The sequence below is a fragment of the Polypterus senegalus genome, chromosome 2, assembly GCF_016835505.1.
Source record: "Polypterus senegalus isolate Bchr_013 chromosome 2, ASM1683550v1, whole genome shotgun sequence".
NCBI classification, from domain to species: Eukaryota; Metazoa; Chordata; class Cladistia; order Polypteriformes; family Polypteridae; genus Polypterus; species Polypterus senegalus.
In genome coordinates, this window is record NC_053155.1 from 77,971,898 (window position 1) to 77,999,452 (window position 27,555).

General features: G+C 34.7%; 1 protein-coding gene across 2 annotated transcripts in view; it reads right to left on the reverse strand.

Annotated features, from left to right (window-relative positions):
- trappc10 (trafficking protein particle complex subunit 10) overlaps positions 1-27,555 on the reverse strand; it is a 108,853-nt gene that overhangs the window by 7,123 nt on the left and 74,175 nt on the right. For both annotated transcript variants that reach the window (XM_039744030.1, XM_039744031.1), the window contains 13 exons: positions 26,871-27,017; positions 26,654-26,768; positions 22,309-22,385; positions 21,202-21,293; positions 20,779-20,919; positions 20,135-20,247; positions 19,246-19,772; positions 17,122-17,263; positions 16,372-16,530; positions 13,600-13,829; positions 8,766-8,866; positions 7,244-7,370; positions 1,498-1,668 (listed from right to left, as the gene is read on the reverse strand). In XM_039744030.1, the coding sequence (XP_039599964.1) occupies positions 1,498-1,668; positions 7,244-7,370; positions 8,766-8,866; positions 13,600-13,829; positions 16,372-16,530; positions 17,122-17,263; positions 19,246-19,772; positions 20,135-20,247; positions 20,779-20,919; positions 21,202-21,293; positions 22,309-22,385; positions 26,654-26,768; positions 26,871-27,017 (2,142 nt within the window). The remainder of the gene's footprint in view (positions 1-1,497; positions 1,669-7,243; positions 7,371-8,765; positions 8,867-13,599; positions 13,830-16,371; positions 16,531-17,121; positions 17,264-19,245; positions 19,773-20,134; positions 20,248-20,778; positions 20,920-21,201; positions 21,294-22,308; positions 22,386-26,653; positions 26,769-26,870; positions 27,018-27,555) is intronic.

The window sequence follows — 27,555 nt, forward strand, 5'->3', positions numbered from 1 at the left end:
TGTATTAATGTAATAAGCTGAGTTTGCAACGAAATTAATGTGCTTTGGAGGCATACTGTATTTAGGGTTGAAACGATAAAAATAGGCGATTAAAAGGCATTTTTAACCACATCCAAAAGTCACGGATTTTCACAATTCGCAGGTGCTCTAGGAACATAACCCCCGCAAATTTTGGGGGGTGTTCCGTATGTATGTATGTGTGTGTGTGTGTGTGTGTATACAGTAATCCCTCCTAGGTGAAAATCCGCGAAGTAGAAACCATATGTTTGTATGGTTATTTTTATATATTTTAAGCACTTATAAACTCTCCCACACTGTTTATAAATATTCCCCGCAGAGTTATACAGCATAATCCCTTTGTATTCCCTTAGATATTACGTAAGATTCATTGAAATTATGTATATAATAAAACCTAAATATTATTTTAAAGATATTGAGTGTCTCCGATATCACATATATTACAGCCATTACGATAGACATGCCACCGGCAATAAATATGTACAATGCAAGAAAAATAGTATACAGTAAATGTATGTACAGTGACACTAAACGTACGTACATGTACTAAGTACTGTAAGTAGAAAATTAATTATGGTTACTCACCAACAATGACACAATGACTTGTCCGATAACAATGAGTTTAATTTTACTGCACAACAAAAGAGAGCGTTACAGTTCTTCCAAAGGAGCCACTTCAGGAAATTGTGTAGCACTGCCGTTGTTCTTCTTCTGGCAGTCTTCAATCCAAATCCCTATAGCAGATTCCATCCAGACTACTGCCTTATTACATCCACTTACAACTTGTTCTGCACCCTGGTTAAAAGGACACTGCGGCCGTAAATCTTATATTCCTTTCCTACTTTTTAAATAAAAAGAATCGTAGCCTTCAACAAATCCAAAACGTTTACCTTTTCGGCTATCGTTAACATCTTCCGTTTGCGCTTGGGCATGGCCCCTGAAGCAGTAGCAGATCGTTTTGGAGCCATAATGAAGGGCTTGACTATGCACAAAGATAAACACAAAAGAGCACAACTCTTTACACAGTGAAACACGTTGATGCTGAATGAGCGAGCTGGTTAACACTGCATTCAGCAGGCAGGAACTTAACTGCGTGCTCTGATTGGTTAGCTTCTGAGTCATCCGCCAATAGCGTCCCTTGTATGAAATCAACTGGGCAAACCAACTGAGGAAGCATGTACAGGAAGTAAAAAGACACATTGTCCGCAGAACCCGCGAAGCAGCGAAAAATCCACGTTATATATTTAGTTATGCTTTCATATAAAATCCGCGATAGAGTGAAGCCGCGAAAGTTGAAGCGCGATATAGTGAGGGATTACTATATATATATAGTATACATACTATATATATATATACACACATACACATACACACACACACATCTTACTATGCCCAGTCATGTTAAAGGGAGAGTTCATACCCATTAAAATCTACAAAGTATCATTACCAGAGAAAACTGATTACAGGAGTGATACTTACATATATATTCTCCATTATAAAATCATATGTGTATGGCTTCAGTGAGTTTGGCTCATCTTCATCTGAAGAAGGAGAGAACATGACTGATAGCTGGCACTGCAAACAGGAAGGAAGTTCCTTGCTCCACTTCAGCTCCCAGAGATAGAATACATTCTGTTTACTGAAAATTTGCTAGGGGAAGTAAAAGAAAAGAGAAGAATGTTATGTTAACTGGGGACACTAAACTGATTCCAGTGTGACCACCTGTGCATATACATTCAATAGCACTGTGAAGCAGACTGATGCATTGTCCAGGACTAGTTTCGCTTCAAGTCCAGTGCTTCTAGGGAAAATTCCAGCCCTCTCTAATCCTAAAATGTTTTAAGCAGGTTTGAGAATGTATGAATGCATGTACGAGGGGTGTTTAATTATAAATAGGAATTTTCATGCTCTGTTCTTATAAATAGTGCAAGGTAGACGTGACTCATTGGACAAATACACACATATATGAACTTGTTGTTAGCAATCTTTCCCCCCCTTCTTGTCAGTTGTAATCAACATGTTGGAGCAGGAGGTACAAAGCAGTGTTGTGCAGTGCATTATTCTTCAATTTTTGACAAACGAAGGAGTCATTCTATCTCAGATTTATTCGAGATTTAAAAAACAGTTTGGGGATGAGTGTCTCTTTCTCTCAGTCTAGTGTGTATGATTGGTGAAAGTCATTCAGAGAGGGACGATCATCTCTTTGGTCCACTTAAATTTTTCGGAGGGAAAAAATTCAAGCTGAATGAGGAGGTTATTGAGGCCGTACAAGAATAGGTCAACATGCAGTCAAAAGACTTCTACTCTTCTGGGATTAAGAAGCTTCCTGAGCACTGGAACAAGTGTATTGCATTGGCAGGAGACTATATAGAAAAACAGTGTGTACGTCATTTCATTGTATTCAAGAAATGAAGTGTAACTCAAATTCCTGTTTATATTTGAACACCCCTTGTATATTCTACACAACTGCATGTTAAAAAAATAACAGCAAAATTTGCCATTTTCAGTAATGCAGCTTACCAACTTACAATATTATATTTGTGGTTCTGAATTGTTTCCTCTTGACTAGAAACCACTAGGTTGCTGGTTCAGTCTCCGATATTTTAATCCTCACCATTTAGCCTGCATAAATTGGTAAGGAATTCTTTTGTAAAGTACCTGTTAGGCACTTGGGGATCTGTTTGGACTATTAAATGCTGTTTCATATTATATTCTTTTTTGTTTTTGGCTTTAAACATGAGATAAATACACTCATGGTTTATTGTGCAGTGCAGTATTTAAAAATACATCACATACAAAGTATTCAAGTGAAAGATTCAGCAATATAATAGATTATATACACTTATACTTACAGTGTACTTATATACACTGTTTAAAGAAACATAAAAAGTGACTTTTTTAATAATACTGTAAAACAAACTTAAAATATTGAAGCTTAAAAACTAGTTTATTATAAATATATGGATGCGAGTAAAATTAGTGTTGTTTCTTGAATCCAATAAAATATTTGTAGTGTATTATAAGGGGTAAGCTGATATATTTTGGGTACTTGGGAACAGCAGCCTGTCTTTACAGCAGTTCAGAAAAGCTGAAACTAATTTGGGCGCCAGATGAAAAACAGATATATATTCTAAACACAAAGTCAACTTAGTGTCTTTAATACTCCTATTCTTTAAACAAAATGAATAAATTTGAGTCTAATGAAGAACCCAAAGTGCATTCAAACCCCACATGGAAAACATTAACTGGGAAATTAACCCAGTTATTTAGATTATCTAAGATAGCATTCCCAATAGTTACACTACAGTGCACCTCACATGGCAAAGTGACCTTGATTAGGGTAATAGTAATAACATTAATTTTGATTTGTAAATCACCTTTACAAACCCAAGGAGGTATATATTGTTTGGGCTCATTGTAATAATTATAGGGTTGGGCTTGACATTCAAAGCTTCGTTGTTTAGGTGAGTTTGCATATAATACAAAAAGCACGTACAGCAATCACCATGTCTGTCTGTTCACATGAAAAAACTCTGTTCCTTGTGGACTGATTTTGTTGAAATTCTTACCCACTTACTTTTCAAGGAAATTTGTCAAGAAAGTTGCATTTTCATTGAGATATCTTGCACACAGTGCAATACTCAGAAGTTTTAAAATTTCAAAACAGCCCACTTAAAAGAACCAGTATGGCTAGCTTTTATTTTATGGTTTAAAATTTGCCTTTACATGTGTCACTCCAACTTGTGTATTTTGCATATACATATAAATAAAGGGCTTAAACTACGCTTTGCTTGGTCCACACAGAAACCTGTTCATCACCCAAACCAATCTTAAAGCATTACAAACACACACACTTTTCACTGGCTGCAACAATCCTTATAAATCATCACTTTTTTTTGGCACAAATGGTTTAGTTGAAACCAGTGTTGATCAGCAAATTCACCAAAGCATTATCTGCAGAGAACTGATGATGATTCAGCCGGTTTAGGAGAACTATTTTCCCCAGCACCCCAGCTGTAACAGCCAACATTAGATGGGACTGCCCCTGAGGTATATAATGCTGATCATTTGCATTACATATTCTGTGGGACTTAGTTAGTGGTAGAACTGATCGGTAAATAATGCAGGTTCTGAAAAATTTATTGTTATGAAACACATGCAGCATATATAACAAGTTATCTGTGCTTGTTGCATGAGTATAAGAGAAGGAGGCGTGTGCCCTATGCATACATAATTAGCCATGTGGAGATAAAAAAAAAAACAAACCTTAAAAGGAGCCTGACAAACACATGCAAGAAACTCTATGAATAATAAGAAAATAAGATTTAATACTATTTACAAGACTTCTCTATCTTTTTGATAGAAGAATAAGCGCAAAGCATCAACACAGAGTTTAGAGAGCATTCAGCACGACTTCAAAAAAACAGAACAAGCCAGCGGCATCAATCATGAGACGCCCCTTTGAATTTTCTGCCTTTAAAAGATCTATGTATTTTTTCTGACTTTTGACTAGGATTTGGCATTTTCACTTTGTTTGGACGAGGCACTAAGGTGCAGTGGTTGGCACTGCTGCTGCACAGCTCAGGTCACCTTTTTGGCCACAATAATTGGTCCTATACAGTTGGCAGACATTTCTCTAACCCTCAGGGGCACTTTAAATATGATTACACCATTATAATCCAGTCAAATCTAATTCAGTTAGTCCTTCCCCACAGACTTCAATGCATATCAACGGTGTATTCAAAAACACTTCCATGATTTCTCTGATCTTGAGGCAAAGCGAGCACCATGGAGTTCATGCATCACTAGTTCAATCCTAAATAATAGTTCCTTTGTTGCCTTCTGAAATGCAGGAGATAACAAAGTGTTTTTAATGTGACCCATATTTCCAAAATCCACTCTATGGATCTTTTGCTTACTTACTGTTTTGAACTTCAATAGTAAAATGCTTTGTTTCATTCCACCAATTGTATGTATGAAAGAAAACTGCTAAAAATATGCTAGATTAGTTCTAGGAGGAAATAGGTTCTGTACTGATTTTTTTTTTGTTTCTTAACCATAGATAGAAATTGTCATTGATTATATTCCAAGCTATTTATTTAAATTTGAAAATGTGCAATTTGGTAGAAAAAAAATTATATCAAAACATCACATACAGTTAGCAAGGTCAAATTAGAATAAAACTTGAATTGAAATGAATAAAAATAAAAAAGGCAAACGAAATAAACATTACAAACAATTTCAGTCATTAATTTAAAATCTGTTTGTAAACAGATATAATTTATAAAAAAATAAAATAAAATGATAAAAGGGGGTCCATTCTCCATACAAATTGAGTCATTTGCTGGAAATACTGTTTATATTAGATTTTTATTTTCTATATCAGTGGGCTGCATGTTTTTGTTGCACCCATATTCACAATCAGTGAGTCATGTTATTTCTAACTAATCTGTTTATTAGATGGACCCTTTTATTTTTCTTCTCTTATTCTATATAAAAAATGTAGTATTGTTAAGATTTATAATAAAAATGAGAAAGGTTTACATTCTTGCTATAGTTTTAATTGGTTAGCCTTTTTGGTAATTTTTTATGTGTAATTTATTATCTTTATTGTATCCTAATAAAAACATTGAATGACTAGGGAGAAGATTCTGAGGAAAATTAAATCAAATGTTAAAAGGGTGCAGTGACTGTACTTCAGTGTCAAGACCAACTACTGTGTGTGTTAGTTAATTATAGCTTTAGTAACCCAAATACCTGGAAAAGCAAAGTGAAAATCATTTCGACAATCTTAGAAATCAAGATAAAAATGATTCCCATATAACATATATATATATATATATATATTTATTCATTCCAATAAAAAATGAATTAAGACCAGTTTTATAATGTCTGAATTAACTTCAAAACATGGAAACTGAGAAATAAAACCTTAATTAATTAAGGTCAAAGTCTAATTAAAAATGAACGTTAGTTGAGATAAAAACTTGTAGCCATAGTGGGCCTCCAGGACTTAACCTGATTATCAGACTGGCTCAAAAATTAAGTATAACCGTAATGCATTGTCAAGGTTTATTGGTATTTATAAATCTTTGTAAAGCACTTTGTAAACATACCGAAACAAGTTTATAGATGTAAATTGGATTAGTCCAATACAATAATAGATTAACTTCCACTCACATTTCATAAATAAATGCAGTAACACATAAAAAATGCAGTTTCAATAATAAAGTCAAATAACAGGAGAACATTAAGTAAAACAATGAAAATTTCTTCCAGTCAAGGTGGCTTTTAGAAAACAGTAGTATTTCCAATAAACTCCACTTGGTCCCGAATACACAGAAAGCAAAACCTCAGTTGAAAATATTGTTTTAACGTAGAGTTAAGCATCAGTATAATAGTGAAACCTGAATATGGAATATGAAAACCATCCATATAAATGATGTAGCTAGAAAGAGACACAATTTATAAAAAGCTGAGGCATCTTTACAGCTTTTAAGTTATCAAAAGAGCCTAAAGATAACCAGTGTCCACTTGACATTCAGATAAGGATTAAATCAAGCAAATTTTGGAGACAAAACTCTGAAATAAATATTTTTTGTCAGAGCATGGAAGTACATCTGTACTTTGCTGAATCATGGCAAAGTACTGGAGATTATGCTTAGTTGATGTGGAATGATATAAGTAGTCTAGGAGATGCTTGACAGCCTTGCTAAAAGTGACAAGTTGAAGAATATATCAGAGTTCATATAGTTTACATAAACTAAAGCTTAAGAATAATTTGATGAATCCAGTTGGTTTTAGGTCTGACACCACATTTAGGAAATGTGCCAAATACGCAATTTCATGGAACTCTATCAAATTCTTTTCTCACATCTCTGGGAGGAGGCGGTCATTGGCAATCATATATATATATATATATATATATATATATATATATATATATATATATATATATATATATATATATATATATATATATATATATATATATTTACTAGTTGGTACTTTTGTCACTAACTTGATAATTGTATTCAAAATTGAAATTGGTATATAACATTCATGCTATTAAATATTTAAATTTCTTTCTGGAGAAAAATGTACATCAATTCTTTGTGTACTCTATTATCCTCTTACAGGATAACAACTAATATTTATAATCATAGTTTAGATTCTTGACCAACAGAAATGAAGATTAAAAAAAAAAGCATGGTTGTTTTTTTACCTGCTGATTTTCCTGATTCATAGATATTAGATTCACATTTGGGTACTTCATGATCTCCTTTAACTGTGGGTCTGACAAATTAAAGCTCACATCAGACATATTCTGAAGGCACACTTGAATATATTTTCTGTAAAAAAGAAATCATTTTGTGAAACCTATTTAGAAAGCAACTATCATGAACTTAATAATTCAAATCCTTAAATCTCCTGTATCTACATATATATTTTTTGTAATATTTCAATCAAAAATCTTTAAACATTTGAAAATTTGCTAATAAAAAAGTCTAAATTTATATTTGCAAGGTGCAGTTATGACTATTTAAAATAAATAAAATGTAGACCTATTCTCTATATAAAAATTGTTAATGATATCCTTCTCCTCCTTAATGAGAAACCAGACCATTTATACACTATTTTTGCTCTTTTTATTACGTATTTTTCTGAAATTGTACTGTTTGACTCGTCCACAGTTAAGACAAATCATAAATTATCTGTTGTAGGTATTCTTTTTATTTGACACTTTAAATAAACTTTGTACAATTCACACAAACAACCTAGTAAAGCATTTTAGTGTCACACTTTGTCAAAACGGAGATACTGCATTATTTATTGTTTTATTATACTGAATATATATGGAATCATGTATCCTCTTTTGTAGTTCATCAGAAGATCCAGTTTCCACTGACAACACTATATCAGAATAGTCGTTTTACTTGTACTTATAAAACAATAAATCAAAATGTTTGAAATATAATAAGGATTTGAGGCATTTTACATGTGAACACAAGAAAGGGTATTTCATAAATACAGACTGTTGAGCACAATATAGTCTTCTTATTTTCCTAGTGAGGATTTTCCAGTTATCTTAAATCTGTAATTGGTAATTATCAATTCATTTTTAAACATACAGTACCAAAATTTGCCTTTATGGAAAAGCATTTTATGTCTTTTTAGCTTTTTTCTTAGCCAGTATTATTTTGCCTAACTTGTAATATTTTAATGGTACAAGTTTAAAAAAAAAGAAGAAGAAACAAGCAAGGTCAGATAAACAGGATTTTTAAATAAAAAAAACACTGGTACAATGGGATAGCTTGAAAAATACACTGTATTCATTGCCATGTTACAAGAGTATTAGATTAACATTGTTGAGTGAACACATATTAAAGTTTTTGTTGCTTTCCTATATTTATTTATTCAATATATTGATTTATTCACTATTAAGAGACTTTGCAGATCTCATTTGATTTTAACAGGGCAAAAAATGGAAAATAAAAAGGCAATGATTTTACTAATTGCATTAATACAAAAGTTCAATAATTTATGTTTAAACAAATTCAAAACAGTCATGTGTTCTTTTAAAGTAAGGAAGAACTACCATTTTTGCTTGCCAGAAAACAGTCAACTAAACAACATCTTGCTTACACTTAATTTTTAATCTAATCAATGCATTTGTTACTGTATGTGCTGAATTGTACACTTTTTCATATGTGTCATCTTTAAAATAATGTTGTAATCACACTGACCTTTTTCCAGCAGACAATAAAGAATGCTTCACTTTGAAGGGAATATAAAAAGTCAAGGCAATGATCGTAGAATAAATAGACCATGGACAATCAATAGATATCTGTTAATAGAAATAAAGACCCATAATTATTAATTAATGTTATACAACTGGAAAAAGCTAAAATGATTTATAACACATGTGATATAGTACTGATGTTACATAAACAAAATAGCAAGCATCTCTCCTTGGCTCCCTTATGCACTGTATGCTCCCTGTATACATCTTTTTTTTTTTTTTTGCATTCTTAAATGAACCACTTTGTTTTCTTTCACGAATTCTATCTTCAATCTTATTGTAGTACTAGGGTGTTGTACCATGTTAGCTATTATGAATGTAGTGAGAAAATGACACCAGTTGCCTCGAAAACTTGCATATTGTAATCTTTTTAGTTAGCCAATAAAAAGTAATTTTGCTTGACTTCTCACTACATTTAATCTTATTGAAAATTTTTTCTCTTTGCACTCTATTTGTTGCTGATAAAAGATTACTATTTCATTCATAATATCTCTTTTCTGCATTTACAGCGAATGTTTTGTTTTTCCAAGTTAGGGCCGGTTTATACTTCAGGATCAGAAATTAACGCAATGCTTGTGGGGGGAGCAGTGTGATGAAGTTGGAAAGTGACGTCAAAGTCTCCGTTTACTATTTACATGTGACAGAAAGCTGCTTTGCGGATCCTACATGATCGATGTTCGTGGTTCGAGGTGGTGAAGCAAAATGCCGACATACAAATGCATTTGTGGTACTTTTATATTCAAGCATAACATATTCACCAGCGTAATGACACAATACATTTTAAAAGTCTCACATACCATCTTCTGTGCCATCTTTTTTTTTTTTTTTGCACCTTCACAACAGCATCAGGATATACAGCAGCGTATTTGCGCCACAGAGAAAAAGGACACAGTAAAAATGTCTATTTTGTGATTAAAGAGGAAATTTTGGCTTTAATCTCGAAATGTCCACTTTAATCTCATAGTTTATTTAATCATTTAAAGTAGACCATCATAAATGTCATTTTAAAACCAACCCAGTTGTTAATCACCATGTGCTTCTGTAGCTTCCTTCTGAACTGACAGCAGCAGCAAGCACACAGCAATTGCCACACAGAACACATTAAATGTATGATATTCCAGCTCTCTGGAATTCTTAGATTTATACTTGATATCACTTTCATGATAAAATGCATTAAAGTATGTATATTACATTGCACAGATAAATCAGTAACTTTATTTAAATAATGAATACTGTTGTTAATTATACATATGGCTGCAGCACTGTGGCGGAGTGGTAGTGCTGCTGCGTCAAGGGGAATAACGTCCCTGGTGTTTTCTTCCTGGAGTTGGCATGTTTTCCTGGTGGTATTCCACAGTGTGCTCCCGTTTTCTTCCCAGGACATGAAAGTTTGGTGATTTGGTAATGCTAAAATGATGCTACTGTCTCTGTGTGCTTGTATTTACCTTGCGATGAGCTGATGCCCCGTCCAGGGATTGTTTCTGTCTCACGCCTGATGCTTGCTGGAATGGACGCATCCCTGGCTTGATGGATGTAATCATCAAACATCCTTTTCAGACATACAGTGATCCTTCCTCGAACGCGGGGGTTGCGCTCCAGAACCCCGCGCGAAAGGTGAAAATCCGCGAAGTAAAAACCATATGTTTATAGGGTTATTTTTATATATTTTAAGCCCTTATAAACATTTCCCGCACAGTTATACAGCATAAATCCTTTGTATTCTCTTAGATATTAGGAAAGATTCATTGAAATTATGTATGTAAACACACTCTTTATATACAGTAAAACCTAAATATTAAAGATATCAAGCGTCTCCGATATCACATATGTTACAGTCATTGCGATAGACAGGCCACCAGCAATAAATACATACAAGAAAAATTGTATACAGTAAATGTGTGTACAGTGACACTAAACGTACGCACATGTACCAAGTACTGTACAGAGAAAATTAATTATGGTTACTCACCAACAATGACATGCTGACTTGTCCGATAACGATGAGTTTAGTTTTACTGTACAACAAAGAAGAGCGTTACAGCTCTTCTTAAGGAGCCTCTTCAGGCGACTGTGTAGCACCGCCGTTGTTCTTCTTCAATCCAAATCCCTAAAGCAGATTCCATCCGTACTACTGCCTTATTACGTTCACTTACAACTCGTTTTGCGCCCCAGTTAAAGGATGCTGTGGCCGTAGATCTTATATTCTTTTCCTTCTTTTTAAATAAAAAGAATCATGGACTCATTGATGCCGTAATGGCATCCTACAGCGATGTAGCTTTTCCCTTCATTCAACATATCCAAAATTTTTACCTTTTTGGCAATTGTTAGCATCTTCCGTTGGTGCTTGGGCATGGCCCCTGAAGCAGTAGCAGGAGCAGATCATTTTGTAGCAATAACGAAGGGCTTGACTATGCACAAAGATAAACACAAAAGAGCACAAAAAAAAAAAACTCTACACAGCGAAACATGTTGATGCTGAATGAGCGAGACAAGACTTCCTGGTTAATGCAGTGGAATGAAATTCAGCGCTCCGTCGCTGAGGCAATCAGCACACAGGAACTTAACTGCGTGCTCTGATTGGTTAGCTTCTCAGCCATCCGCCAGTAGCATCCCTTGTATGAAATCAACTGGGCAAACCAACTGAGGAAGCATGTACCAGAAGTAAAAAGACCCATTGTCCGCAGAAACCCACGAAGCAGCGAAAAATTTGTGTTATATATTTAGATATACTTACATATAAAATCCGCAATAAAGTGAAGCCGCGGAAGTCGAAGTGCGATATAGCGAAGGATTACTGTATTGTGGCAAGGTGGATGTTTCAAGCAATTCACAACACAGGGAAGCTGGTTGTTTTCTCTCAGTGATATCGCACTGCTACCTGGTGGAATCTTCCAGCTTTACGTAAAGTACGCGCACAAGTATAAACATTACAACACTTACGTAGCATTAGCGTTTGCTGGAGCATTTGTTGTATCACATGAAGTATAAACCGGCCTTAAACACATATTGCTCTTGGTCATATCAGTTTAAAATCTATAGGCCATAGCTAGTTCAAAAAAAATAAACTGCCCAAATGAAGATCTTTCTATTAATGCTTCCACTTGATGGCATCAGAATTTAAACAAAATTGATGGAGAGTTGGGAAAGATGCCACAGACAACATTTCCAACACAATTAATAAATTATGAAAGGCATTACTAAAGAACTGCAACTCAACCTTGTACAAGAACAAAAATATATACTTAACACAGAATAAAACTGTAAATAATGTGTGGATACCCACTGATGTGTGACAGACCCCAGCTGTTGGGCTAGGGTCTACACTACTGGCATGAGCACAAAATGCCTGTCGTCCTGTTCATCGGGTCTACAATGACCAATCCATCCTGCAAGTTTCAGAGCAATATACAGTACTGCATTTTTGCCAGTGCTGCAATTTCAATGGCCAGCAATGTATTAAAATACTGTGATTCAGTTCTGTAATCTAGGATTCCCTATCACTATCCTTATAGACAAAAATGTGATAATCTGCAACACCTGTTATGAAAAAAATACTCAGTTACAGTATAAGACACATACATGGGTACATTATCTGGATTTAATCCTGGGTGAGCCCTTTTGTGATGAATTTGTATGTTTGTAGTAGAATAAATACATGTAGACCAATACTTAACAATTTTCATAACAAATTATGAAATAGTTCATGAACCTGCAAAATGTGACTGACATTATTTCTTGAATATTGATAAAATGTCCTTATTAATAAACCATAGGAGGGAATTACTATGATGCACTGCATCCCATAATTGTTATTTAAATAAAGAATACCAACAACATTCAGGGGTATGTGCATTAACATATGTGTTTTCATAAAATAATCACTTGTATGTAAAGCTGAATCAATGTAACAGTTCATCTAATATGCAAGGTTATTAAAATATGGAAATAAAGAGAATGAAAGAATAACTAATGACACATATATATGAGGAAGGAAAACAAATTTTCAGCTTCCACTATAGGCTAACAATAATGAAATGTAACATGGGATCTGTAAGAGAAGACAGCTTGTTTTTGTAATCTTTTTCCAATAAGAACTACATATATAGTATGAGAAATGTAAAAAAAAATAAACATTTTGGGAGCATCTTAACATGTTAGAAAAAATGAGTGGCAATGAATAGTATTTTATAGTAAAGAAAAGCTGAGATACACACACTAACAGTGCAGAGCCCCATAGGCTTGGAAGTATTAGTACTTGAGCAGACAAGCATACAGGCAGCTAGAGTGTTAAGTCATTAGCATTTTCTTAGGAAGTTTATCAGCCCTCAACCTCTGTGACCTTGCCTGTAGCACATCAACAATGTGAAGTAATTTTTCTGAAATTTCTAAATGTGGAACATGGTGTTGAATACAGCCAAGTATTCTCTGATATACTACAGTTCATGTATCCTGTTTGCAGCAATGGTCAGTTACTGCCTACAGGATATATGCGTGATATAATGTAACCTATAAGAACACCCAATGACTATAGAGTACTGGAATTTCAAATTTTCAAAAGTGACTTTATCTGCCTTAAGGTTTGAGAATTTTGTTTTTAATACAAATCACTCCTAATGACTGCTACAAATTCATCATAAATATTTTCTTTGAATGTAATGAAATAAATACTGGATAAGAAAATGTTAAAAACAGAATTGGGTATTTTTATCATCTAAAATATTCTCAAAACACATTACCACATAGTATAATTTTGAGAAGGTTTGATGCTTAAACTTCACCTTTTGATCAAGAGACATCATACATAGCTCCAGGTTATGTCTCTCTTTCGTTTTCCGGTATAGCTCCCCATTAGTCAGTCTCTCATTCTCAGATTTTGGAATAGAGGAAGGAATGTGGCACATCACCTCCACCTCAAACTCAACAATATGATAAGCCGAAGCTAGTGGTAAAGTTATGCTTGTCACTTTCTCTGAGGACTGAACCATCAATGTGCTGTCCTTAATCTTTTCTGAAAGGAAAACAATTAATAATAAGTATTACAGATGTTGAAGAAAAAAAATCTTGTACTGTGGTAAAGCTTACAGTAGTTAAAGCTTAGTATCCAAAATGTAAGTACTTTTAATTTACTGTGTGCTCAATAAGTAGAAAGTGAATTTGAAAGACAAATAAAATTTAAATATGTAAAGTCTATAACCTATACTGATGCAGTATGCAAGAATATTTTATGATACAAACAGTTTGGAAAGTTAGACTGAAATTTTAAAATACAAATTATAACATCTACAAGTAGACAAACATAAAGGGTATCTAAACCATAAGCACAGCTTATCTAATCTAAAACGTATTATGAATTAATCTAGTTATATACCACAGATAGGAAAAGAATACACCCCACTCCAAGGATTTTGCATTTTATTGTGTTATAATTAGTAAATTGCATGGATTTAAATGGCTTGGTTTAAAACTGATACAAGGCACACGACAAACCAAATGAATGCATTGAAATCATTTTGTTTTGATAAAAAGCTGTTTATTTTTTTATTTGAAGACAACATTCCATACAATCATGTCGAACTTACACCAAATGTCTTATAAATGGTGGGTTGGAATTGTTCCAGTTAAGCAAGATAAGTCTACATGTTCGTAGTGTAGTAGAGGCAATTACAATGAATTTGTCCTTCTACACTTTAAACTCATCTGTGAGTACATCAAACACAGTTGTTAATGGGTGACTGTGAGACAAAGGCTGTCTGATAAGTATTCAAAGACTTTTGTCCAAAATGATATTATAAATAGGGTTTATGCAGAAGATTGCTAAGACCACAGCCAAAAGCTCAGGAATATGGGAAGACATCAAGGTAGAACTGCCTCTTATCAGAGATAGAGAGATATAGATACATAAAAAATGCAGGTATAACAGATAATATCATTGTATAATGTTAATGTTTACTCCCCGGGTGTAACTGAACAGTCGCATAGTGTGGGGGAGGAATGATCTCCTCAGTGTGTCAGCGGAGCAGGACAGTGACAGCAGTATGTCGCTGAAGCTGCTCCTCTGTCTGGAGAGGATACTGTTCAGTAAAGGCAGCGGATTATCCATGATTGACAGGAGCCTGCTCAGCGCCCATCGCTCTGCCACAGATGTCAAACTGTCCAGCTCCGTGCCTACAATAGAGCCTGCCTTCCTCACCAGTTGGTCCAGGCGTGAGGCATCCCTCTTCTTTATGCTGCCTCCTCAGCACACCACCACTTGAAGAGGGTGCTCACCACAACTGTTTGATACAACATCTGCAGCATCTTATTGCAGATGTTGAAGGACACCAGCCTTCTAAGGAAGTATAGTCAGCTCTGTCCTCTCTTGCACAGAGCATCAGTATTGGCAGTCTAGTCCAACACTTCTGTACAACAATTCTGCAAAGATGAGTGGGCCAAAATTCCTTCAGAGCGCTGTAAAAGACTCACTGCAAGTTATCGCAAACGCTTGATTGCAGTTATTGCTGCTAAGGGTGGCCCAACCAGTTATTAGGTTCAGGGGGCAATTACTTTTTCACACAGGGCCATGTAGGTTTGGATTTTTTTTTTCTCCCTAAATAATAAAAGCCATCATTTAAAAAATGCATTTTGTGTTTACTTGTATTATATTTGACTAATGGTTAAATGTGTTTGATGATCAGAAACATTTTGTGTGACAAACATGCAAAAGAATAAGAAATCAGGAAGGGGGCAAATAGTTTTTCACACCACTGTATATAGGCTGAACACTACCGGAGAAAGCACAGTCCCCTGCAGCGCTCCTGTGCTGCTGACCACAATTTCAAACCTGCAGTTCCCAAGACAAAAATACTGAGATCTGTCTGTAAGTTAGTTCACGATGCATGCCACCAGGTATAAATCTACTCCCGTCTTTTTCAGCTTGTCCCGAAGGAGCAGAGGTTGGATGGTGTTGAAGGCGCTAGAGAAGTCCATAAACATAATTCTTACTGCACCACTGCCTCTGTCCAAGTGGGAGAGGGATCGGTGTAGCATATAGATGATGGCATCCTCCGCTCCCACCTTCTCCTGGCATGCGAGCCGCAGAGGGTTGAGGGCGTGGCGGACCTGTGAAGTTAGGTGGTGAAGCAGCAGCCGTTCCATGGTCTTCATCACGTGACGTCAGGGCGACAGGCCTGAAGTCATTCAGCTCACCAGGACAGATCATGATGAAGGAGAGACAGATGTATAGATAGTATGGGCATGTAGGAGATGTTCTAGGCACACTTAGGATATGTTTAAAGGATCATATCTTTCTTCTAACCTGAAAGGACCATGTAATTCTCAAATAGATGGAGATTTCTCCAGGACAGCCTAACCTGACATTTCAGCACAACAAGATGTTGGAAGCTAAGCTCAATTCTTATCTGTAACAGAATAAGTTTGACTTTCATTTTCACAGGTCATCTCTTATTCATCAATTGCATCCTTAAACTTAATCATTCTATAGTAAATTGGTTGTTTTTCAACTACTTAATTCAGATTTAATGCTAAGTAAGAAAAGCCCCTCTTTCACTTACCTCCTGTGTTGGCAAGAATTGTGGCAACATACTTGGCAGAACAGAGAATGATTAAAGAATCAGCATTACTAAGCTGTAGTGCATCTCCATTTCTGATAGTATAATGGCCTGTGAATAATGTAAATTTCACCCTTTGTGCAATCCCTGCCAAAAGATTATCTGCAAAAAATGAAACAAAGCAATGACTGAGCAAGGTATTTATTTTTCCTGAAACATATGCATGTGTAATGGGTGCACATTTTATTTTCAACATAATCTGAAATATTTTTAGCCACAAACTGTGAAATGATCACTTGTTATTGTAATACAAAGCTAACAACTTAGACAGAAGGTAGCTTTCAAGTATCTGTGCAATAGTTATTTTTGAAAATAAAATGGGATAAATGCAGATAGTTTGCATGATTTCAGTTAATTATCAGTCTAAGAGAGGTACTACACCGAATATAACATTGCTACTGCAATGTAGTATCTCTCTGCACAAATATTCAGAAATACTAATTATCAGTAATTCACTTTCTCACTGTTGTGAAAGGTAAACAATGCAACAGTTAGTAGCAAAATAATTTCCTTAATCTCATTTATATAACAACTGTTAACAAACACACCACATCTACTGTGTGAAGGTTTACATTATATCCAGGAAATCAATATCCTATCCTAAGGTCTTGCAGTAAGCATTACTGTTTAAAATTTCCAGACATCATACATAAACAATTTATGTATATGAAATAAAAAATGTACTTAACTCACCATTTAAGGGTTCTACTTTCAGATTAGGTTCCTGAGAATAGATCTCATACTGCACAATGGGATATATGTGAGGAAGAACAAATTGCACTCTGCCCACAGTTGCAACAAGCTGGCGCAAAGTATATAATCCTGGCTCTTTTGCCTGAAAATCAGAGTTTAAAACACAAATAACCAACTTTCTTAATTAAGTTTACAATTGTAATGAATACCAAGATGAAACTCTATCCATGCTAGTACTAATAATAAAAAAAATACATTTATTAAGCAGATATTGGAAAAGTGTCTGGATTACACAAAAGTCATCTATTATTGTCTCACCTCCTAAAGTCAGCTATTATAGTAATTTTAGAAATACTTCTTTACTAATTTAGCAAAACAAAGATGTACATCTGTGAGGGGCTGGCGCCCTGCCCGGGGTTTATTTCCTGCCTTGTGCCCTGTGTTGGCTGGGATTTCTGTAAACAAAGAGGTGGCAATATGTATACATTGCGTTTGGATCAAGTTTGAGTTACTGTAAAGGTATATAGAGGCCGAGAGTCCCAGCAATACATGTTTTGTTTACTTGGTGGAAAAAAAAGTAAAAAAATTTTAAATTCACAAATAGTAAAGTGTAATAATAATTATTTGTATTTATATAGTGCTTTACAAAGTACTCCAAAAGCTTTGCAAACTTCAAGCAGAGAGGACCCAGCATCTCCTTTTTGCAAGGCAGCAGCGCTACCATTACGCCACCTGCACAGGTGTACTGTACTGAATAATTTTGTGCTTGATCGTTTAAAATTACAAACATATAATTTCTGAACCCAAAGAATATTAACCACAGTATAATAACTAGCTCTACATTCTAAAAAAATGTTATGTAGTCCCAGAGACCAATCAGTGCTTAACTTGATTGAGTTTTAAAGAAAATTCTAAACATTTTTGCATGTTTTCATCAAATGCAGTCTTTCTAATTCGTGTTTTGTAATAGCCATGGATCCGTAGGATCAAAGTATGTGAGTGAAAGACCAGCCAATTATATGAAGAGAATTGTGGAGACACTGGTTCTTAGTTTTGAGGCTCTCACTGCAGTAACAATTAGATTCATTTGCGAAAACCCATATTTGTACTCGCTTGATGAAACTGGAATATAACTAAGACTCAGCATACAATTGATTGCAGAGTCATTTAATGTTGTAATGACCAGCATTGTCACTCCAGAGATGGGCGGGTTCTGGACAGATGATTAACAGCAAGATATTCACAGGTGTGCTGAGCTCTGCATTCCAGGAGCCCCTGGATCTTTCATGTTATACCTTTCAAGTCCAAGAAGACAGGTGGAGACTCCCAAGGCATTATAAACAAAGCTTTGCAGATGATAATGGCGGGTAACTTGGAAAAGGAACACAATGCGAGACTCTGGATGATGATCAGGAGCACTGAGAGTGGAACAGCCTGCCTATCAAAGTGAATGTTATTTTTACAATGCATTTGAGAGTCTAATTCTGCTAGAAGACTGCTGTAAATTATATGCTGTGGAATAAACACACTCGTAATTGGGCTTAACTTCCATTCAGTGTGTGTCTTGGTCTTTCCATCTTGGTGTTCATTACAATATGTAGTCAATGCCAAGACGACCTGTTGTGGCTCAGGTACCATAATAACAAAAAAAAAATTACTGTTTCATAGACTACTACCACCACTTCCAGACACACAACAATGTGCTGCATTACGAGTTGAATGTTGCTAAACTATGCAATGTGTTACAGTCACAGTCTGTACTACTGTTGGAAATTTATGTAGGAATTTTTTGAATGCTCACAAAATATGTTTTTCTAGCTTTTTCACTGCATTTCTGACGGGACCATGTGCTGGGTTAGTGGAGCACTTGGATATTTGCTTCTGGGCCGCATGTAGCCTGTGGCCGGACATTTGAATATGCTGGGACTAGGGTAACATTTACTGTGGAATATCTGTCAAACATTTCAGGTGAACATTTCAACATTTACTGTTTATTTATTTACATAATCAGGTACTGATATATTTGTCATTATTTTAGGGACATGCTATGTGTTCAGCTAAAAGACACTAATCTCATTTAAAACATAAAAACACAAGACAAATCACTGTGAAAATAACACTTACCTGTGTACTAAAAACAATCTTGTTTAGTCCAGGTTGTAATAAAGTATTATTCGCTCTTAGTGACTGTGCTCCATCTTCCACAGAAATTGCAGATGGCATCTCTATGGATGAGACACTTTCTTGTCGTCGAAGCAACAAATGTACATTTTTGCAGATGACACCCGTTGAGTTCAGTGAGTTGTCAGATGGGCTCTTGTCGTACATTTCATACAACTCCAATGAAGGCATGTTACTCTGGCATGGACTGCCTATAGGAGGATCACTTTGAAAGTGTATAATTCCATTGCTACCAAGAGACACTGTTCTCTGTTTGCCTTGCCATTCTGTAGCCTTCCTGAAGTTGCTCTTCTCAATGCTAAAGTGCACACTTGCTACAATATTTTCCAGAAGCACAGCAACTGGCATATGGCTAAACAGACTCAGTTCAATATTCAAGATACCGCCAACATGAACAAAAGCCGATGAAGGCTCAAAGTGTAGTTCCTTCAGTTGGGCAAATGTGCTCATCCCTAAAATAATCTTTTGAACTAAATGAAAAAGTAAAATAATGAATTACAGTAATTAGAATTATAAACATATGAAAAATATTCTGATGTAAAAATCAAAGCACATTACAATAACAAAATCAAAGAAATCCATCCGTCTCATGAAACCTTATTTTGCACTATTTACTAGAAAAGATAACTATGTTTGCCATACATAAGTCACTCTAAAAGGGAGTTTTACATATAAAATGTCAAACTTTAAAAAGATAACTGAAAAGAGATTACATTGCTTAAAGTAAAAAAGTTAAGATTTCTTTTTAATTAACTAAAACTGTATTCTGTTCAGTAAGTACTGTGCTTTAAAATTATAACATTAACTTCAGCTACTTAAGGTATAGCATTACCTTGATTATCATCTTGATGATTAGCAAAGTTCAGGATCTCCTGGCAAAAGTGCTTTCTTTCCTCCTCAGTGAGATTAACATCACTTGCTAAAAGACTGCTTGTCTGAAGGTAACTGAGATGTTGAGGAATATGTTCTGCATTTTACTTTATATTTTAAAAAAACATATTTAACAAGATCTAATATGTTTAAGTTTATAATCAATACAAATTTATTCCAACCTTAGTAAGCCATTATTTCAGTATTCCTTTAATTATCTACAGAATGGTTTATTTAGTCTTCTTACTAAGTTTTTCTTTTAAAGAAAAAGTTGCTCTTGTATTGTCTTTTACCTAAAATACATTATTCTTCTTGTGTTTGATAAAAGGCCTTATGAAGGCAGCAGTCATCCCAAAACATTTTAACCAGTTCATTTATTCAAGTGTTCACTCTCTGAACCAAATCAAGCCTATTACAGATTTTAGGTTGCTGAGCCAAAGAAGAAAATTAAATGTGGGAATATCTGCAAAAATGATTTTTAATCCTAGAAAGTTATTCAAAACAAAAAAACAGACTGTTACATTGAAAGTAAAGCTGTTACACTGAAAACAATAAAATTAAACCTACAAAAAATGCACAACAACATGTGGGTAGTTTGAAGGATACTTTTCAGTTTGGCCAAGTTGTTTTTGGCATTCAGCTAACTGCTTTCTGGTGTGAGTGACAGGCAGAGCCCAGCCCTCTGCTAGATAAGTTTTAAGAGCATCTTGAAGAAAGGTTTCTGCTTTCTGAGGATCACCCTTTCTCCTAGAAACACAAAGAAATTCTCACTGTAGTATACTATAAACCAATTAATTGATCCTTTTTTAAAATACCGTACCTTTTAATGTTCTGGACAAATTAATTTCTTCTCAATAAAACAATTTAATTTATTATTTCATGTGAAATAAATTATAAACACAGACAAATATGTACTGTGCACTGTATGTCTTTGCAGTAATATTTCATTATGTTCTGGGTGTTATTTTAACTTTATCATTTTAAAAATGTATAAGTGAATGTTAATTAAATAAATTAAAGTGTTCTCACATGTAAAACTCAGCAAGGCTTTTGCCAATCAGTCGAGCTGATCTAAGTCGTCCAATTGTCTTATACATTTCCATAGCAGCACAGGACTGTTGCTTAAAGAGACAAGAAAGAAAAAAAGAATTTTTATAAAATGGACTCACAAAATTTAAACATCTGCTTTACCTCTACTTCTATCAAGTTAACTGCTAAAAACACTGCAAATTCTGACTTTATCAAAAATTTGTCAAAGGTGGTGAAGCAACTATAGCTGCAAGACACATCGCCCACAAAAACATAAAATTACTCAAGTCAGTTATAAACCTCAGTTAAGGAAGCTTTTTCTCAACTGTCAATTATGTGATTAAATTATTTATTGCAGAGGTTAATGATGATGATCACCTTCTGTCCTCTCACATCTTAATTACATCAGTTATTGAAAAGACTTTACTGATTACTGTGATCAAGTATGGGTGCATGTGTACGTGTGCCTTATTATGGTGTGGTGACAGGTTCAGAATTGCTCCCCTGCTTTGCATCCAATGATGTCAAGTTAGGCCCAGTCTCACTGTGACCCAAAATTGGTCTGAGTGAGTTAATAAAAAGATTGATTAATTAAAAAAAAAAGGCACTGGATTGTAAACTATAACAGACATGAGAGTACAAAAGACTACAGTCATTGCTTTATTGATGGAATAACTGGAAAGTACAACAATGATATCCTTGAAAGCAGTACTGACACTATTATGCTAAAGAGGAAAGATATAAAAGAATATAAGATATAGTATTTTACAGCTCTTAATCTTTATTGACTATTCAAACTGAATCATTTAAAACCTAGAAAATTACTTCTGGTTAATGTAAAAAGAACTGAAATAGAATACCTGAAAAATGTTTTATTATTGTATAACATTAAAATATAAGAACATTTTGACACCAACCAAAATATCAAAGGTTTATCTTTGTTCACTATGATTTTGAGTTATGAAAGTTTTTTTTATTAGTTTAAAAATTGAAAGGAGGGTAGCAAAAATGCAACAACCAACAGATTTTCTCACAATTTTATATTTCTAGCATTAAAAAATGTTCAAGGAATTTCCATTCAATGAAGCATTAAAGTAAACCACTTACCAAGTAATGTTTTTCAAAAGACTCTACTGAAGATAATGCTTCTTTAAGTATTTTGTATGGACTTTGGAGGCTACTAGCTGTAAAATAAGTTAAATGAAAAGAACATACATATAAAAACAGTAAGTTATTACTTTCATTTAAACATTGGGCTGTATGAATGTAATATAAATATTAGTTTCCAATGTGGCAGTCAAAATATTTTTAACCCACTTTAACAATTTGTGTAGTAATTTCGACTTTCAAAAAATTTTGTTTACTTTTAAAGTCTTCTTTATATTACTATTATTTATTCGTGTTTACAAAAGAAAATATGAAATTTGTTTTTTCAGGTACATCCGCATAAACAAAAGAACAAAAATCTCATAAAAAAAGCAGATTCAACTTCAAGTATGACATATTTTACATAATTTAAATAGGCCCTTCTGTCTTCTAGAAATTGGCACACAGAAAGATTCACCACACCTATGAAAGCAGTTTATTGCCTTAATATTTTTTTTTCCAAGTTTTGGTTAAAAAGCTATATAGCACAAGAATGGTTTATATGGGACTTTAATGTATCTACCCTCCCTAATTTAACTAAAAGTGCTAAATGTAATGGGTGATAGTCATAAGTCAAAATAAACATATTCATACACTGCCTTGTAGTTTGTTGGAAACCTTTAAATTTTTGTTTTGTCAGGTCACTAAACTAGAGTTGAAAATGATGACAGAGTGGATAATGCTGCAAAAAAACTGCAGCAATTATGTACCAATTCATTTTGAATGGTGTGAGTTTACAGAGGCAGAACAAGCACAGATTGTACTTAAAACAGACAGCTTTTGAATCTTCCAATCCCTATTGAGATTACTACTGATGCAAGTTCCCAGGTATTTACTTTAACTAAGTTCTACCATTCTCTCAGAACATACATATTTCTTTTCCAAATTTCAATAGTTTCTTAATTTTCTTGATATTGAAAAAAAAGATTGTTATTATTGTGACAACTCACTAAATGTTATGTTTAAAATGTGTTGATTGATGAAATTTGCCAACATGTTCTTTGTAGTGAATATGCTGTGACCACAGGTAATCTTGTTAGCTAAATAGTTTACTGAAAATTTGCCATGTGCCAGTTTAGAGAAACATTTTTTCCCAGTGCCTCATGATGGTGACATCATAGAGCAATAGAAGCCATGCACAGAACTTTCAATTATGTGTACTGTAAGAAGGCTGATTTGCTTCTCATACATATGATGATGTCACAACCAATTGATACTCCAGCCAGATTTGCATCCCACATGTGTCACCTGAGGGGTATATTAGCTGATCATAATAAGATTATTATAAGTACTGACACCAATTCCTGTAATAACAGCCAGTCCCACATGGCTAACTATGTATGTATACTTAGACGTGTGCTTGCAGATGCCAGCTGAAACAAGCCCTAAAAAGAGCCGCCCCCCTCCACAAGAAAGAAAGAATAAACCTCCTATGAAATAAATATAATTACAAAAGATTACAGGTTCCAAGGATTTTCTGTCTCCTTAATGGAAGGAAAAGGTGTGGAGCTTATGCATAGAATTTAGAAACAAAAAAGATGCTCCAGCGATGTTCGGAGCTGTGACTTCAAACAATGGAAGGAGCCTGTCCCACACCACCGCTTTGTCATATGACTAATGTGTGCCTTCAGAGTAGAACTCTGTAAGGTGAATGACTTACCTAACTATATATCATTTGTTGCATTTTTTTCTTTGTGGGTATAATTCCATCTACATCTTTTGTTGTCTGAGGAATAGTAGCGTAGTGGTTAGCACTACTGCTTCACAACTCAGATCACATTTTTGGCCACAATACTAAGTCCAAAATGATAGGCAGATGCATTCCTAGCCCACCGGAATACTGAAAAGATCAGTGCACCATTATCTACTCATTATTCCATTTTATTACACATTTGATTTCTTTGCATATGTATATTGCTTGGGTTGTTAGCGACATCTGGTGAAAATTCATGTCAATAGCCACATTACAAATATATTTACTGAGAAAAACGTTGACAAATTCAATACTTATTTTCCCTGCTGTATGTGAGACCTTAAAATTTATCACGTCATTACAAAGGGAATATGCAATGCTTGCACTGTTTATGCGAGAAATAGATGAAGAAAAACACCACAAATACTTTTGTATGTTAGCAATTATGATGATTTGCTTCACTATTCATCAAACATCAAAGCATGTACATTGATCCTGTAGGATCTGCAAAGAGGTTTGCTGTCATATGTTGATAGTAAACAAAGGCTGTGACGTCATATTCCAACTTGAACACTGTTTTTTTTGCTGGTACTGCTACTCACGCAAGTGTTGTGTTAATTTCTAAGGATGTGCTCAGAGGATGCGCCAAATGAACGCTGGGAATGTGTGGCAGCCATAATGTGTGCGTGTATGCATTCTGAGCATGAAGTATAAAATATAGTAAGCAGGCTATAGTTACTGTTAGGTATGTAGCTAGCAGAATGATAGTTTAATCCCAACAAACAACTTACTGTTTTGACACTGTACAGGTTAGTTTATTTGCAAGTACACCAATTGCAAAATGATTTAAATAACTCTGCTCTGCATGTGAAGTACCAAAGGATACAGCTAACTGTTGAAAGATGTCAGAAAATGCACAATTTTCTTGTTAATGCTGTAATATTTTTTGTATATTATTTTATATTATTTTTGTTATCAGTGAAGGAACTGGTTATTCACTTTCGCCACACCTAAGGGCGTCTTCAGACAATGTTAAGGAAGTGGTGAACTTTTACAAGTACTTCGGGATCCACATCAATGGCAGACTGGACTGGTCTCATAACACAGAGGCACTATATGTGAATGGGCAGTGCAGATTCTTTTTTTCTTAAGAGATTTTGCTCCTTTAATATGGGTCATGACATCCTTTACATATTCTACAACTCGGTGATCGTCAGTATGATCTTCTAAGCTGTGGTGGGCCGGACTAGTAACAGCACTTCAACAGAGGCCAAGCGCAGTGCCATCATTAACAGTGTTGTACATACCCTCTCTGACCCACTAACACTGGGTATTTTCAGCCAAAAAATTTTGCAGCAGAAGTAAAGAACACTACTGATGCTCCATTATACTAATTGCAAGATGCCTTTATAATGCCTCACTGCAACTGTGACTGCTGCTGTTATCTTTAGGGAAAGCCGAAAGTTGTCATCCTTTTAGTTTTATTTCTTTATAGTCCTTCTGGTGTGTATTTGAAATGGGAGTGGTTGTTTATAATAATATTATATTCATTTGCTGGGCTTCTGTAAAAAGCAGAGTTTCCCTTTGGGGCCAAATAAAGTGCTGTCTATCCAACCTTTTTTCAAATTTCAGTGACTTTTCATACACTCTTTATGTCCCTTCCTTTGGCACACAACAAGGAATTTTCTGACATTTGAGTCTAGCAAAAATTGTAATTGTCTGAATAATTCTCAGTCACAACAGTGCTGCAAAAACTACAAAGGCCTTAAAATCTAACTTGGGTGAACCAAAGTTACAGGCATTGCAAGGCACAGAAAAGAAGCTGTATTCTTGTCAACTTTAGGAAGTTTTTCAGAAAGTATGTAAACCCACATATATAAGTCTAATGAGCAGTACATTACAAAAAAGAATTCTGAGGACACAGGTTTACCTTCTCTCGCGTTTAATTCACACATCCACTAGCGGCAATAATTGCAAAACATGCAATAAATAAACAAAACTTGGATGTGTTTACTCATGTAAACATCTTTGCTTTTAGCCCAAAATATGTAATACTGTTTGGAGGACCATCAGCACAAAAGAACGGCAGTTATAATAGCTATTTGATGAATTCAGCCTTCTAAGTTTGAGTCAGGTGCCAAGTTACTCCATTTATGGGTTGGCATATTATCTTAATTTGCACATCTCAAAGATGTGCGTGTTTGATTAAATGGAAATTATAAACTGAACACTCGCGAGTGTGCACATCTGGGAATAGGCCCTGCAATGTAATCTCTGCTTTGCAACTAATTTTTTGGGATTAAATTTGGCCTACCACAATCCTAAATTAAATCAATCAGTTTTGAGAATATTATGCTTTGAAGTGCATACAATAACTGTACTGTGAAAAAACAAACAACAGTTACTGTATGTGTGATTTATTTATTTATTTTTTTTAAGAAAAAACATACCAATTCATTTTCAGGTTGAAACTGTATTTACTGGGTACATTTAACCTTGATATGAATTTGAGGTGTTATTAAAACAAAAAAAATGCCACAAACATATGCAATCTAAAATAAATTAATTCTGAGGACTGCCAAGAACAGGCGGCACAAAACAGAAAAAAATTACCTGTTTCTGGTCTCTCTTCTCCTAGTCCTGCTAAGAGATCCACAGTTCTATTCAAGTCCTCAGAATTGGGCCCATTTTCAGATGCTAGACCACAGAGGTATCCAAGGGATTTTAACTGATGTCAGAAGGATTTAAGCAAAAACATAAAATTAGTAAGTAAACATAACCCCTATTGTGCTAAAACAACAGCTATGACAAAAACAATGTCATTACTAACTTTTTCAGTTGCATAAGTCCAAAGACCAACAGTATGTGATGAATTAGATTCTAGTTGTGCTTTGTCACAACAGCCTTCTATTCTCTGTAACACTTCTAAACAGCTTAAGAAGACCCAACAATCAAGAGCACCCAAAGGCACTGACACCTGTTAAAAGAGCACAAATATGCATCAAAACACTAACTAATAATGATAAATACTTAATGCATTAGGTAAAATTTCTGTAGTTCACTACATCTTTGTACAAGCAACATCAAAGCCTGAGATTTATTTCTCTATTTCTTTTCCCTTCTGGAAAGTTTAAGTGGAAGAGGATTTTTGACTTAGTAAACAGTGGCTACACCCTCTCTTAAAAATTAGTAGCATGAATTTCTTCACAATCTATATAATACCCATCAGCCACAACATTAAAACCACTGACAGTGAATAACAGACTTATTGGGTCTAATCCTATAGAAAAGCTACTGTAACATGAATTGCTCAAAAACATAATGCTGCCCATGACAGAAATGTATCACAGCCTACTGCGTTGTCACAGACATGTCAGAATGCTTATACTGACTGCCCCTTGTCCACCAGAGAAAACACCTACAATGGGCATGTGAGCATCAGAACTGGAACTTGGAGCAAAGGAAGAAAGTGGCCTTGTCTGAGGAAACACATTTTCTTTTGGATCATGTGGATG